Raw genomic sequence first — 14,500 nt, forward strand, 5'->3', positions numbered from 1 at the left:
AAAATCTAAGACTATAAAATTTCTAGAAAAAAACCATAGAAGGAAAACTTCATGATGTTGGATTTTGACAATAATATTTTTGGAAATGACTCCAAAAGCACAGATAACAAATACAAAAACAGACAAACAGGACTACATCTAACCTAAAAATTCTGTGTATAAAGGACATGATCAACAGAGTGAAAAGGTAACCTATAGACTGGGAGAAAATATTTTGCAAATCTTTATCTGATAAAGGGTAAACATCCAGAATATATAAAGACGTCTTATGACTCAACAGCAAAATATAAAATAAAAATGTGCAAAGGACTTAAACAGACATTTTCCCAAAGATGATATATACTGCCCACAAAAATTAGGGGATATTTCAAAATGAGTATGAAGCAATAAAAAAAAGAAGCATTTGACTTTTTTTATTGAACAAGAACATCAGAAAAGCAAAGGACAAGTCAAAGAAAGTTGTTCTATGATGCAAATAAGATGCAAAACCAGCTTTTATTTCATTGGTAAAGATGTACTATACAAAAGGCTGAAAGTACTGGAGTATCTGCACGTTCCCTGATCCCCTAATTTTTGTGAGCAGTGTACAAATGATCAACATGCATATGAAAGATGCTCAACATCACTAATCATTAGATAAATGCAAATCAATACCATAATGACATACCACCTCATTCATTAAGGTGGCTAGGAGGAAATTTAGGTCCTTGTGCACAAGGCTATATACTGAAACATTATTTATGGGATTGTCAAGTGGTGCAGCCACTATGGAAAACAGTACTACGGAAAACAGTACAGAGGTTCTTCAAAAAACGAAAAATAAAACTGCCATAGGATCCAGCAATCCCACTTCTGAGTATTTACCTAGAGGAACTGAAAGCAGAATCTCAAAGAGATATTTTTATACCTGTGTTCACAGCAGTGTTAGTCACAGCAGCCAAGAGCTGAACAACCCACATGTCCACTGACAGTTGAATGGAGAGACGAAATGTGATATACACACACAATGAAATATTACTCAGCATGAAAAAGGAAAGAAAACCTGCTATGCAAGCTGCTACACAGATGGATCTTGAAGACATTATTATAAGCAAAATACACCAGTCACAAAAGAACAACTATTATATGATTCCACATATATGAGGTGTCTAAAGTCGACAAATTCATAGAAACAAAAAGAATAGTATTTGCCATGGGCTGGGGAGGAGGAAGAAGTGGGGAGCTGTTTAGTAGGTACAGAGTTTTAGTTTTGAAAGATAAAGAATTTCTGGAGATTTGTTGCCCAATGGTGTGAACCAGTATTTGTTACTGAACTAGACACCAAGAACATGTCTCGTGTGCACCGGTTCTGCCCAGGCCACAGGCTCCCTGATGGTGGAAGGTGCTGCTTATCTTTGCATCCTCAGTGTCCAGGACACATCTTTAGAAACTCACTGGAATTCTGGTTGACCAACAGAACACGTGAGTCAATGACTATACTGGAATCTACTTAAAAGTAACAGAGATAGTGGTTGACATCAATCTTTAATTTTGTAGCACCCATGATAACAGATCAAAATAATCTTTATTTCTAAGGAAAATATAAAATCATACAGGAGATCAAAATGAAGGCAGCTTAAAAGTACAACACAAAGACACATAAACATAGAGTAACACAAAAACTCAGTAGTTTAAAAGCACTGCCTTCAATGGCTGGAGAAATGTCCATAAGGCTTCTGCGGGCGTGCCTTCAAGGAAAACAGTCACTGGCTGTCGGTACAACAGAAGAGCATGGCTCTGCTGAAGTCATGGGAAGCTACCCTTTTTCACATTTCCAAAGGGAGTACTAAACTCAGTCATTTCAAGCTGTACCTTATTCAGTTCAACTGTAGGGTTGATTTTTTAAGAGGCATCAGGGCTGAACATGACCTGTGCTATTATTGGTCTTTCTCTGGGTGGTGAGTACCCCCAGGTGTGGTACCCACTGGCCTGGAACTCCCGAGGGTCCAAAGCATGGCTTAGTATCGCAGCTGCAATGCTCTGTGAGCACAAGGGAGGAGACCGGCCCTCCTGCACTGACAGCCACATGCACGTTTCAGAGGGTGAGCTTGAACTCCCACAGAGCAAACAGAACAGTCTTATCAATTCTTTCGGTACTTGTCACTATATGTAACTATTGATAGTTTCAGTTACAAGGGTAGAAAACAGTTTTAACAGCATTAGGCCCAAAGTTGTCATTAAACATGAAAAGACGATCCCACAGACTGCATGTGAAAGTGAAAAAAGGAAGTAGCTGTTGGCCTGTAGCTGGGAGAGAGAAGACCATAGGCCTAGAGAAGGAATGTGACTGGAGAAATGAGTAAATGGCTCTAAAATAAGCAACACAAAGGGCAGAAACCAAGACAAAGGGGAGGGACATGATACAACAGGGAGGGAAGAAGTGAACAATGTTACAAGGAGAACAGTCCTGGCTCAAAACTAAATGATACATTTCATCTAAAAGGAAAGGAAACAAAAGTTGCTGGATCTACTGTACTAACATTGCTTTCAGAAGAACATGTGTTTATATGTGTGTTATGGAAGGGGAAGGCTGGTGTCCCTGGACCACAAGCTGTTGGAGCTGCCGTGAAGGGAAGACCAGATACCCACAAACTGCCAACCCCTACATTCAAACAGAGAAAAAGTCCTACTGAGTGTTTACAAACAACTGCCAAAGTACATAACTGTTAGTGCAGTCACCTGTCACACACTGATCTGAATGATGGGTGATGTAATATGAGCACCTTCAAGGGACTGGATCCTCATCTCATCCATGCTGGCTTCATTCTGCATACCTTTGTATGTAACACTGTGGGTGGGAGTTCTGTTTAAAAGTAAACCTCAGAAATTAGCTGAAGAGATTTCATCCTCCGAATAACAAAAGAACCTCAGCATAAGCAGGATAATTTACAGTGTGGCCAAATAAACACAGATCACTATGGACAGCATATGAGCAAAGCTCTTTTGTAAATCATTTGTAAAATAGCTATGAAATTCATATTTTTTAGTGGGGCTTCTTGTAAGGGCTATCTTAGCGCTGTACTTTTTCAGTTTTTAAACATACAACCAATAACATTGGGGAACAAAATTTTTGTTGCATCCACAAAGACACTTGTTCTTACCTAATTTGAGTGGGCTGATCTCAAATCTGACATTAGTTTTTCTCTGTAAGCTACAGGTTTTTTTGCAATTCAAGATTTTAGGTTTTCATCTTATTGTAAAATTTTCAACATTTAGTTTAACAATGAAGTAGAATGTCTTGGGTATTATCTTTGTGAAAATATAATAATTTATATAATGCAGTAAATACACTAATATAATAAAAGATATGATTGCATCAGAATTTGTCTACAATTTCAAAATAGAACATATTAAAACACTTATTTTAATCATAAAAGTTGTGCAAAACTTATTTAAATTGTATTCAGGCAAAAATTTGCGTTTGTAGCTCTTGCGTTTGTGTACTTGTTGAAGACAATCTCGTTTGATGCTCCAGCAGTAGTCTTCTCATCATTAACAGCTCCAAGATTTTCGGGAAACTTATCAAGGTGACTGTTCAGGAAGTGAATCTTTTTTTTTTTAATTTTTAAAATTTTTTGTATTTTGCTTAAGTTGGAAACGGGGAGGCAGTCAGACTCCCGCATGCGCCCGACCAGGATCCACCCGGCATGCCCACCAGGGGGCGATGCTCTGCCCATCTGGGGCATCACTCTGCCACAATCAGAGCCATTCTAGCACCCGAGGCAGAGGCCACAGAGCCATTCCCAGCGCCCAGGCAAACCCTGCTCCAATGGAGCCTCGGCTGCGGGAGGGGAAGAGAGAGACAGAGAGGATGGAGAGGGGGAGGGGTGGAGAAGCAGATGGGCGCTTCTCCTGTGTGCCCTGGCTGGGAATCGAACCTGGGACTCCCGCACGCCAGGCCGATGCTTTACCACTGAGCCAACTGGCCAGGGCCCAGGAAGTGAATCTTAACGCTCATGTTACATCCAATGTCGCGGAAAGCCAACAGCATCCTTTGAACCAGAAGTTCATAGTTTTCTGCTTTTTTGTTGCCAAGGAAGTTCTTTGTAATTGCCACAAAAGACTGCCAATGCTGCTTTCTCCTCTTTATTCATCTTCCTGGCAAATTCTTCATCACGTATGAGGGTTTGAATTTGAGGTCCATTGAATACACCTGCTTTTATCTTCCCGAAAGACAAAGCAGGAAAAGCAGAAATAATATGCTACAAGCATTCACTTTCTCTATTCAAAGCCTGAACAAACTGCTTCATTAAGCCAAGTTTGATGTGAAGTGGGGGGGGGGGGGGGGTGATCCTGTCTCGATTAACTACAGGTTCATTCACAATATTTTGCATCCCTACTTCCAGAGCTACATGTTTCAGCCACTCCTTCTGTATCCCGTGTTTCTCCCGAGCTCGGCAGTCCCATAAACATAGAAAGTAAGGATACTTTATGAAACTTGTCTGTTGTCCTAGCAGGAAATTTATCCACACAAATGATCCAGTTATGCTCCTCATACTTCAGAAAGTTGAAGTCAATTTTTATGTCATTATAATCTTCTCGCAGATAAGTTGAATAACCAATTGGAAACGCTGCATAAATTTTACCGTTGTGTAGAACATATTTCAGACTCCATTTAGAGCTGTCAAGAAATAGCCGCCATTCTGTTGGACTGTAAGTGGTAACACCTAGCTGGTTGAGAAGACTACTGATATCATGACAGTAAACAAAGTGTTTGTCTTTGGAAAAAAAGTCCACAAAAATTTGTTCACACTTCCTGAAATGGGATACTTTAGCTGACCGGTGAAGTATATTCTTTTCTTAAAGCCTGGAGGCTAATAACTCAGCTGATTTGATAGGCTCAAATCTCTTACTAAGTCATTCAATTCAGGTTGGCTAAACTGCTGAAGGGTTAATGACTGCTTGGCATCAGAAGAAGACCCTTCAGATTCTACAACCATTTCTTCATGCATCTTATCAAAATACACTTGATCACCATGTTCACTTTCTTCATCCTTAGAAGAAATAAAACCATTGAAAACTGGAACTGGGAGTCTCAGAGTGTGGGAGAGGTCGTATTGCTGAAGGAATATTAAGATATGCGATCATATGCCATTTTTTCTTGTCAATGCCCTTTGTATGGATTGACATAGGCATCACAGTCACTGCTGTGGTCCTTAGGTTCACGCCAAACCATGGGAATACCAAAAGGCATTCCTTTGAGTTTTCCTTTTGTCCAGTCATGAAGGCTTTCCTCACAATTATGACACACAATATGAGGAGCCCAAATCTTGTCTTGATCGCCAAGGGGAACTTGAAAATAGGCAGTATATGCATGTGTCACAAATGATGAAATATTGCACCTTTGAGGTTGAAGTGTGTAACAGCGACAGATGTAACAGAAGGTGTCAGGCTATTCTTACATTTACACCTACTCAAAGAAGCCATGATTCAATCTTAAAACAAAATAAGAGGGTGTTTTTATCAGATAATTTTTTTACATTTAAAAACAACTACAATTATGTAAAAGTGATGTTTTAAAACATTAATCCAAGAGTTGTTGCCTTTTAACTCCCAATTTAAAAACCAATGCATGCCATTAACGGTAACAAAAAAGAAATTAAAATTGCATAGAAACTAGAGCATGCACCAAAAAGCAGATTTTAGATTTGGAATTAGCGATGCAGAAATATACAGTTCTAAAAGCTCATGCAACAGAAAATGAAAAAAAAAATTGTTCCCCAGTGTAATTAGTAGAGGTTGGTACTAGGCTTGCCTTGGATGGCAGCCAAACCAGAAAGTGTGGATATTTTGCTCCAGTAGAGGGCAGCACAACACAATTGCTGTAAAGGAAACAGGCACAGCATCTTCTGTCTCTCACCACAAATTTTCTATAGTACAGAATAATTATTATTTAATGTCACAGAAAACGGGGGACTCCTTCACAGGATTATCTTGCATATTGATGGCCAATCCTGGCAAAAAAATTAAAGCCCTAGCAATTTTAAATTTTACCACTTGTCTTATTTGAGATTCTTCCTCTTATGAGTTTTCCTGTGTGTCTGTGTCCTGGGTGTGTGAAGTCTAATGTGGCTTAACCTTCATTCCCTTGTGTGTAGTGACTTTCTACTGCAACCTGATAAAATGCATAGATAGAGCCTCGTCACATACTACTGTGGGTGGGAGTTCTGTTTAAGAATATACCTCAGGCGGTAGAGCGTCGGCCTAGCGTGCGGAGGACCGGGGTTCGATTCCTGGCCAGGGCACACAGGAAAAGCGCCCATTTGCTTCTCCACCCCTCCACCGCGCCTTCCTCTCTGTCTCTCTCTTCCCCTCCCGCAGCCGAGGCTCCATTGGAGCAAGGATGGCCTGGGCGCTGGGGATGGCTCTGTGGCCTCTGCCTCAGGCGCTAGAGTGGCTCTGGTCGCAACATGGTGACGCCCAGGATGGGCAGAGCATCGCCCCTTGGTGGGCAGAGCGTCGCCCCATGGTGGGCGTGCAGGGTGGTTCCCGGTCGGGCGCATGCGGGAGTCTGTCTGACTGTCTCTCCCTGTTTCCAGCTTCAGAAAAATGCAAAAAAAAAAAAAAAAAAAAAAGAATATACCTCAGGCCCTGGCCGGTTGGCTCAGCGGTAGAGCGTCGGCCTGGCATGCGGGGGACCCAGGTTTGATTCCCGGCCAGGGCACATAGAAGAAGCGCCCATTTGCTTCTTCACCCCCTCCCTTCCTTCCTCTCTGTCTCTCTCTTCCCCTCCCGCAGCCAAGGCTCCATTGGAGCAAAGATGGCCCGGGCGCTGGGGATGGCTCCTTGGCCTCTGCCCCAGGTGCTAGAGTGGCTCTAGTCGCGGCAGAGCGATGCCCCAGAGGGGCAGAGCATCGCCCCCTGGTGGGCAGAGCGTCCGCCCCTGGTGGGCGTGCCGGGTGGATCCCGGTCGGGCACATGCGGGAGTCTGTCTGACTGTCTCTCCCCATTTCCAGCTTCAGAAAAATACAAAAAAAAAAAAAGAATATACCTCAGAATTTAGCTGAAGAGATGTCATCCTCCTAATAACAAAAGGACCTCAGTATAAGCAGATTAGTTCATAGTGTGGCCTACAGACAGCATATGAGCAAAGCTCTTTTGTATTAATGAGTTTAAATTTTAACAGTTTGATCAATTAGTTGTAATTTTCTTCCTTCTCACTCTTTCTCTTGTAAAGTATCAACATACTTACCCCATTACAGTATTTGTTATAAATTAACTTAAAAAATTATTTGGGTAATCACACAGTTGAGTTATAGTTCTACTTCAGTTAAGAATTCCTCTGCTATTTCTTTATGTATCACAGGTAAAAACCATCCTACATTTATTCAAAGTCTAGAGTCTGAGTGAACTATATTTTAAAAAATCTCTTAGTTAAATTTATCTTACTAACATCATACTCCTAGTAATTCAAACTTTCCATAAAGTAAATCCCAATCCATACAGATATCGGTAAGTGCAAAGAATGGCAGAGGCAAATTGAAACAGCACATTCATGTCAGCTCCCTGATTTTTAACAATCCCTTCCATGTTGGCATTTCCCCCATAGATTATAAGAGGAGTTATAAGCTTTCATAGCCAGGGATAGAAATTATTAGCCTTCAGGTCTTTGGAAATAACGATGCCAAATGCAGAGGCGAGTGGGTGGTGCTCTGCAGTCACACGATTTTCCTGTATTTCCTGAATTTAAAGATAAAGGAGCACACTTGCCCGACCTGTGGTGGCACAATGGATAAAGCCTTGACCTAGAATGCTGAGGTCACCAATTCAAAACTACAGGTTTGCCCCGTCAAGGCACATACCATTTGATGCTTTCAGCTCCTCCCCTCACCCATCTCTCTTTTTGTCTCTCTCCTCTCTCTAAAATCAATAAATAAAATCTTTAAAAAATAAAGGAGTACTCTGCTCTGCCCATATCCAACCCACCTGAATTCTGTGAACATTTTTCACCCAACTCAATGGTAAGTTCTGCTGATACCTGTGAGGAATGGCCACATGCAAGATTATATATATAATGATAGGTTCACTTAAAAGTCAGTTTTGAGATTGAAAATTTGAGTTTGGAATTTGGAAACAACCCACAGAAGCAGGGTCTGCAGGGACCAAGGTTTCCAAGCCAGCTTACAGCCCTCAAAGAGCTCTCCATTCACAAATCTGTGAAGCAGAGAGCAGGCAGTTTTAACCTCATCACCACATACCACAGCGTTTCCAGGGGAAGATTCCCACCACACTTTCCAGATTTAAAATTGGGATAGTAGGAACTTTAAAAAATATATATTTGCAGCTGTGGCCCTATTGGAGGGGCTAGAAGTCCGCCTCCCTCACCTGCTGCCCCAATACCGAGAGTGGCTTTCTGGAGAGTGGGGACCCCACTGAGCTGGGAACTTGGGAGGAGCCCAGGGATGCTGGCAGAGCCCCATAAAGGGGAGAAGGGTGGCGTGGCTGTTACTTCCATCCCGTCCTCCCTCAGGTTGCCCTTTGTTGGTGGACGTGAAGAGAGTCTCTGGGAATCTGGACCCTTCCTGCCCGCCCCCCATGGGAGTGATGGCCGGGAGGAGTGAAGGTACCACCACTTGCCCAGATGGCAGGAGGAAGGAGCACGGTGGGAAAGGGAGCAGAGAGGGGTTTTTCCTTCTAACCTCTTCCCCTCCCCCACTGCCTCTGCTGGTCACAGGCCCTGCAGGCTGCTGTGGAGTTGAGGTGACAAGTCTGCCTAGGTGGTGATTGGGGGGGGGAGTGCAGGGAGTTCCCCAGCAGCCTGGCCATGGAAAGGACTTTCTCATGGCACTTGGCCAGGCAGCACTTAACAGGACATTTGTCAGGCTGGGACCAACTCCTTATACCCAATGAGGTATCAGGACACAAGGAGGGATAACCATCTGACTGCTGGGGTCTGATACTACTGGACAGAAAACAATCATGCCCCTTTTAGTCCCAGTTCCCTACAATGTCAATAATGAAGGCCAAAAGCTCCTCCATACTTCCCCTCAGTAAATTCTGGGCCAACATATGAGAACATGGCATGTGAAATCTAACTCCTAGATAATTACAGCTCCTTAGGAGTCTATACAGTGCCCAGAAAATGACTGACAATAACTATTTAACCACTACACCACTGGATATCAATTTGCAAAAATATCTATTTTTTTTAATCTCTACATTTTACAGTAGACACTTTAAATATATCTCGCAATAAACCTAACATTTACCTGATAAATCTGACAAGGTAAGTTGAGCTGGGTGTGATTAACCCTGAATCAGAGGCGATGGTAGTAGATTTGGTAGTTCAAAGTTTACATTTGATGGTGAGCCCAACTTTATATTACAGCAACCTAACAAAAACCACTGTAGTCATTAGTGGGAAAAAAATGGTAGTGGTTTAGAAAGTAACTTTCTTTTGAGCTAATGCTCATCTTTCTTGTATTCTAATCAATTTTAATTCATCATTGTTGCTTTTTAATCAGGGACTAATACAGAATACCCCCTCAATTGAACAAAATGCCTTAATTTCCTAAACCCACAGCCAAACCTAAATAGCACTTTTATGAAATTGTCAGCAAAGCAAGCTTCCCCCCACCCAAACCCTAGAAAATTTGGTCTCTCCAATAAACAAACAGTTCTATCCCCCACAATTCCCTCCAATAATCCTCAAATAAGAACATCAGATATTCTTTGGACCAAGTTTTTCATTTGGTTTAGAATTTGGATTTTAACGCCTGTTTCCCCTCCTGGCATCACCATAAAAGAACCCCACCCCCTTCCTGGCTAAGCTGCCATGTAGTGTGTCATTGGCTGTTTTAAGCTGAGCTAGTAAGTGCTGGAGGGGGTGTCTCACCTATGGGCTTGGTGATCTGAATTTCTTTCTTAACAGAAATCTTCATTTTAGAGGTAAGCCAGCCAGCCTTATGTAAAAGATGTAAAAGTAAATCATAAGTTAATTTTTAAAATGTCATGATGACCACAGGGCATTCTGTGTCCTCTCTTTGTAAACACCAGACCCACGGCCCTTTTACCAAAAATTCCCAACTCTGTCTTCCCAATAACCATCAATTTTTGTGTTTCTTTCCAAAATACTTGGGCAAATGAGATTTTGAAAGCATTTGAATAAAAACAGGGCATACATGTTCTGAAAGGTATCACCACATAATACCAACCCTCTGTTACTTCACCTAACTCCTTGATAACGAAAATATAACAAGGCTTAACAGGCTAACTTCTCTGTGCTGTATTTTTTTTGAGTGTGGGTCACCGATCATGAAGGAGCCTGTGTACGATGATGACTAGGCCATCGCCGTCTGGGTCCCTCCTTCAATCTTTGGCAGTATTTCGGGAGAGGTCAACCTTATTTTCATTGTGGCATGAGTCCATTCTGATTGAAGGCATTGGCCGTGGTCCCTAGGCAAGCCTACAAAATATTTCTCCCAATTCAAGATTCAAATTATTAAATTAAAACATGTGCAAAACTAAACAAACAAAAATCCGCCACCAAAACATGACCTACCCCTTCCCAAAACTACCAGATTGGGGGAAAACCAACATCCATTGTTCCACATCCTCATCCTAAACTCTTAAAAAAGAACAATCACGCTGCTCCCTGACCTGGGTAGTTTCAACATCCAGAGGCCAACAAGGAGGAGTAGAGGTCTAGAAGTTCCTGGGGTGGTCTCCACATCCCCTCTTGGGCCACTCCTCGTCCACCCACCTGCGCAGGACAGTTTCCACGTCAGCCCGGTGGTAGAGTCGGCACAGCTCCATCAGCTGGCCCACTGTTCTCTGGCTGTTCCGGAGCAAGAATTCCAAGGTGGGGCTCTGGGGCCTCTGCTCCAGGAAACACAGTTCGTCGTAGGGCATGCCCCATTTGCTTGCAAAATTCCTCCAGTTTTTGACTGTTGGGTGACATGGGTCCAGCTTTATCCTGATCACATCCAATAAGTCCTGATCATTGAGCAAGTCGCTGATGGTGGGGGCCTGGAGCGAGCAGGAGGAGCAGGTACAGTTGTCCTGGCAAGACTTGGCCTTGCTCACATCTGCAGAACAGATGTCACACATCAGCCAGAGGCCACGTGGTGCCTCACCTCTTAAGTCCCTTACTTGCCATCTGAATTGTCAACAGCATCAGTGTCTACACACACAATCACGGTCTCTCCACAACCAAGGACAGGCTGCTAGGTTGGAAGCAATGGTAAGATTTGATGAATAAAGCCCACCTCCCTTTCTTCCTGAGACTGTGTCTTACAATGTGTGACTAATGGCCAGAATGGGGGCTTTAGGCGGGCAGGCAGATCACCAGTCCAGCAGGGTCAGATTCTGACCCACTGGCAGCCCAGCCCCTACTTGCCTGCACCTCAGCCCTTGTCCCTTCCGAATTACAAGTCAGCCCCGACAGCTTCTTAATGCCAAGCACAGCATATCAGGGTGTAAAGGACTGCACAATTCTTTATAAAGTCTTTACACACACAAAGAAAACTGGAATATCCAATCCACACAAATATTTGAAAATGAGTGATAATGGATAAAGCCAGAAAGTTTACACTTTAAATTTATGGCCACCTCATCATCCCTTTGCCTTTATCTGTGTTTTCTTTATCCATGAGGCTGCCTTTGAAGTGGAGCCAATACCCCCTGGTGTGCATAGGCGGTAGACAAGCAGGGAGTTTAGGAGCTGAGCCTCCAGCCCTGCCCAGAAGAGCCCCACCCCAGCCCAGAGTGCGGCAGCACCCCGACACACACCCCTATGGCCTCTTCAGCCTCGTTTCAGTACTCAGAGGATGTCAGGAGGATGGACTTGGAAAGTTATAAGAAGGTTGTGAACAGTGTTGTGAGTGGTGTCTGATAGGGAGTTTAACAACCAAAGACCACATGAAAAAACACTGGCCTAGAAAATTCTGGAATGTGACATTGACCTTTACCACACTAAGCCATAGACTTCCCAATTTAGGAAAGTCAAGTATTTGGGAAAAGGAAATCACTTTGCTGATCATTTACGTTGAGAACCAGTAATTTGGGGCAAGTACTTATTGAAAGGTAACAGAAACCATGAAAACTAGGCTCCTAATCTTTTTTCTTTTAAGCGTGTATGTGGGATAGATAGACAGACTCTGGCATGTGCCCTGACTGGGATCCACCCAGCAACTGCTGTCTGGGGCTGATGCTCGATCCAACTGAGCTATCCTCAGCATCTGAGGCTGATGCTTGGACCAGCCGAGCCATCCTCAGCGCCCAGGCCTGATGCTTGAACCAATCAAGCCACTGACTGCAAGGGGGAAGAGAAAGACAAGGGGGAGAGAAACAGATGGTTGCTTCACCTGTGTGCCCTGACTGGAAATAGAACCTGGGATTTCCACATGCCAGGCCAACACTCTATCCACTGTGCCACTGGCCTGGGCCAATGCTCCTACTCTTTGACATACTAATATAACTTCTGGAAATCCAGCCTAAGGAGATAATCTAAAATATGTATATATATGGATATTTTTTGTTATGATCTAATTCATTTTTTAAACAACTTATATATCAATTATTATACTACTTGATGGAATATTACTTATATAATTATGAAGACTAGGCAGCAACCTGGGAAATGCTTATGTTGTAATGTTAAGTGAAAAATGTCACACAAAAATAAAGTAGGATATAGGCCCGGGCAGGTTGGCTCAGAATAGAGCATTGGCCTGGCATGCAGATGTACTGGGTTCGATCCTGGGTCAGGGAGCATAAGAGAAGCGACCGTCTGCTTCTTTCCCCTCCCTCTCCCCCTTCTCTCCCTCTTCACCTCTCACAGCCAGTGGCTCGGTTGATTCGAGCATTGGCCCCAGATGGGGGTTCCCTGGTGGATCCCAGTCAGGGCACACGCCAGAGTTTGTCTTTCTATCTCTCCTCTTCTCACTTAAAAAAATAAAATAAAACAAAGTAGGATATAACCTCAAAGTCCAGAGTTAAATGTACTGGTGTCTGAAGGTCTTCCTGGTGTGACTTTTATAAGATTTGGTGTTGGCAATGTTTTCTCTTTAGTCTCAAGAAAAATAAAAACAAGAAGGTTTCTCTGAAGCCCATTCAAATGTTCTAGCATATGGCCCTGGCCGGTTGGCTCAGTGGTAGAGCATCGGCCTGGAGTGCAGAAGTCCCGGGTTCGATTCCTGGCCAGGGCACACAGGAGAAGCACCCATCTGCTTCTTCACCCCTCCCCCTCTCCTTCCTCTCTGTCTCTCTCTTCCCCTCCCACAGCCGAGGCTCCACTGGAGCAAAGATGGCCCGGGTGCTGGGGATGGCTCCTCAGCCTCTGCCCCAGGCGCTAGAGTGGCTCTGTTCGCAACAGAGCAACGCCCCGAAGGGGCAGAGCATCGCCCCCTGGTGGGCAGAGCGTTGCCCCCTGGTGGGCATGCCAGGTGGATCCCGGTCGGGCGCATGCAGGAGTCTGTCTGACTGTCTCTCCCCGTTTCTGGCTTCAGAAAAATACAGAAAAAACAAACAAACAAACAAAAAAAACAAATGTTCTAGCATATGAGATAGTTGCATTCTTTGAACAATGACATTGACAAAATTATCAATGAATATGTGCCAAAAGTATATTGATGCTTTCTTTCCTTTTGTATCTTCAACCACACAGAAGACACCCTTTTCTGAACTGGATCCACACAAACTGCCAGTGTTAGTGAACTGAAAGCTGCTTTTTGAATCATAAACTGGAATTAGCTCTCTGGTGGACTTGAGCAGGAAAACATGATTCTTCCTGTCAAATACATTTGTCCTGTCCCAGGACACATGGGAGGACAGCAGTGGCCTTAAGAGAGAAATAATCCTGGGGAGAGACTGATAACCAAAGAGATTTTCAACAGAAATGGGGAGAGATGGGATTATTATTTGATGTCTCTTACATGAAGCAAACGGTTGTGGTACAGGAGAAACTCAAACACTGTTTGCTCTATGTATGAACGAGAACTGGGCTGTCTCCTCAGGGTGAGCTTTGTTATTATTGTCTGCTGAGTGTCAGAACCTGAAGAGAGAATTATTAGGAAAAGAAAGAGAATGTTGCTGGTGTCTGCTGGCCATAAACTGACATTGGTGGGAAATATACACACTTGGTCTTAAGATACAAAATGATGGATTAATTTTAGATCTGGGAAGGAAAGGAGAGGGCCATTATTATTTATACACAAAAAGATACTTAGATTCTCTAAAAATTAGGGCCCTCGCTTGCCATATTTGGACACTTGCCTTGTGTATTCTCCACTGACACAAAGCAAGAATGCACACACCATTACTTTATGATGATTTCTTATTTTAGAGGCAAAAACCCTGGAGGGACTTGGTCTCTGTCGGTCCAGCCTGAGTACGGGCTTAAACAGGAAGAACTGATCAGAAGAGGAAGGGCCAGATTTCTCAGAGGTTTTTCATCATCACAGTAAATGTCACTTCTTAAGTGTCTAATGGATAACCAGTTCTGCACTTGTGTCCTTCAAAT

General features: G+C 43.3%; 1 protein-coding gene across 1 annotated transcript in view; it reads right to left on the bottom strand.

Moving 5' to 3' along the window:
• Nucleotides 1–3,903: 3,903 nt before the first annotated feature.
• The window catches only part of EDARADD (EDAR associated via death domain), a 64,052-nt gene continuing 53,455 nt past the window's right edge, over nucleotides 3,904–14,500 (bottom strand). Inside the window, exons 6-7 of the mRNA XM_066234782.1 lie at nucleotides 10,742–11,066; nucleotides 3,904–5,033 (exon numbers count right to left, since the gene is read on the bottom strand). Of these exons, the coding sequence (XP_066090879.1) occupies nucleotides 4,970–5,033; nucleotides 10,742–11,066 (389 nt within the window). The 3' untranslated portion in view covers nucleotides 3,904–4,969. The remainder of the gene's footprint in view (nucleotides 5,034–10,741; nucleotides 11,067–14,500) is intronic.

The sequence above is a fragment of the Saccopteryx bilineata genome, chromosome 1 (genome assembly GCF_036850765.1).
Source record: "Saccopteryx bilineata isolate mSacBil1 chromosome 1, mSacBil1_pri_phased_curated, whole genome shotgun sequence".
NCBI lineage: Eukaryota > Metazoa > Chordata > Mammalia > Chiroptera > Emballonuridae > Saccopteryx > Saccopteryx bilineata.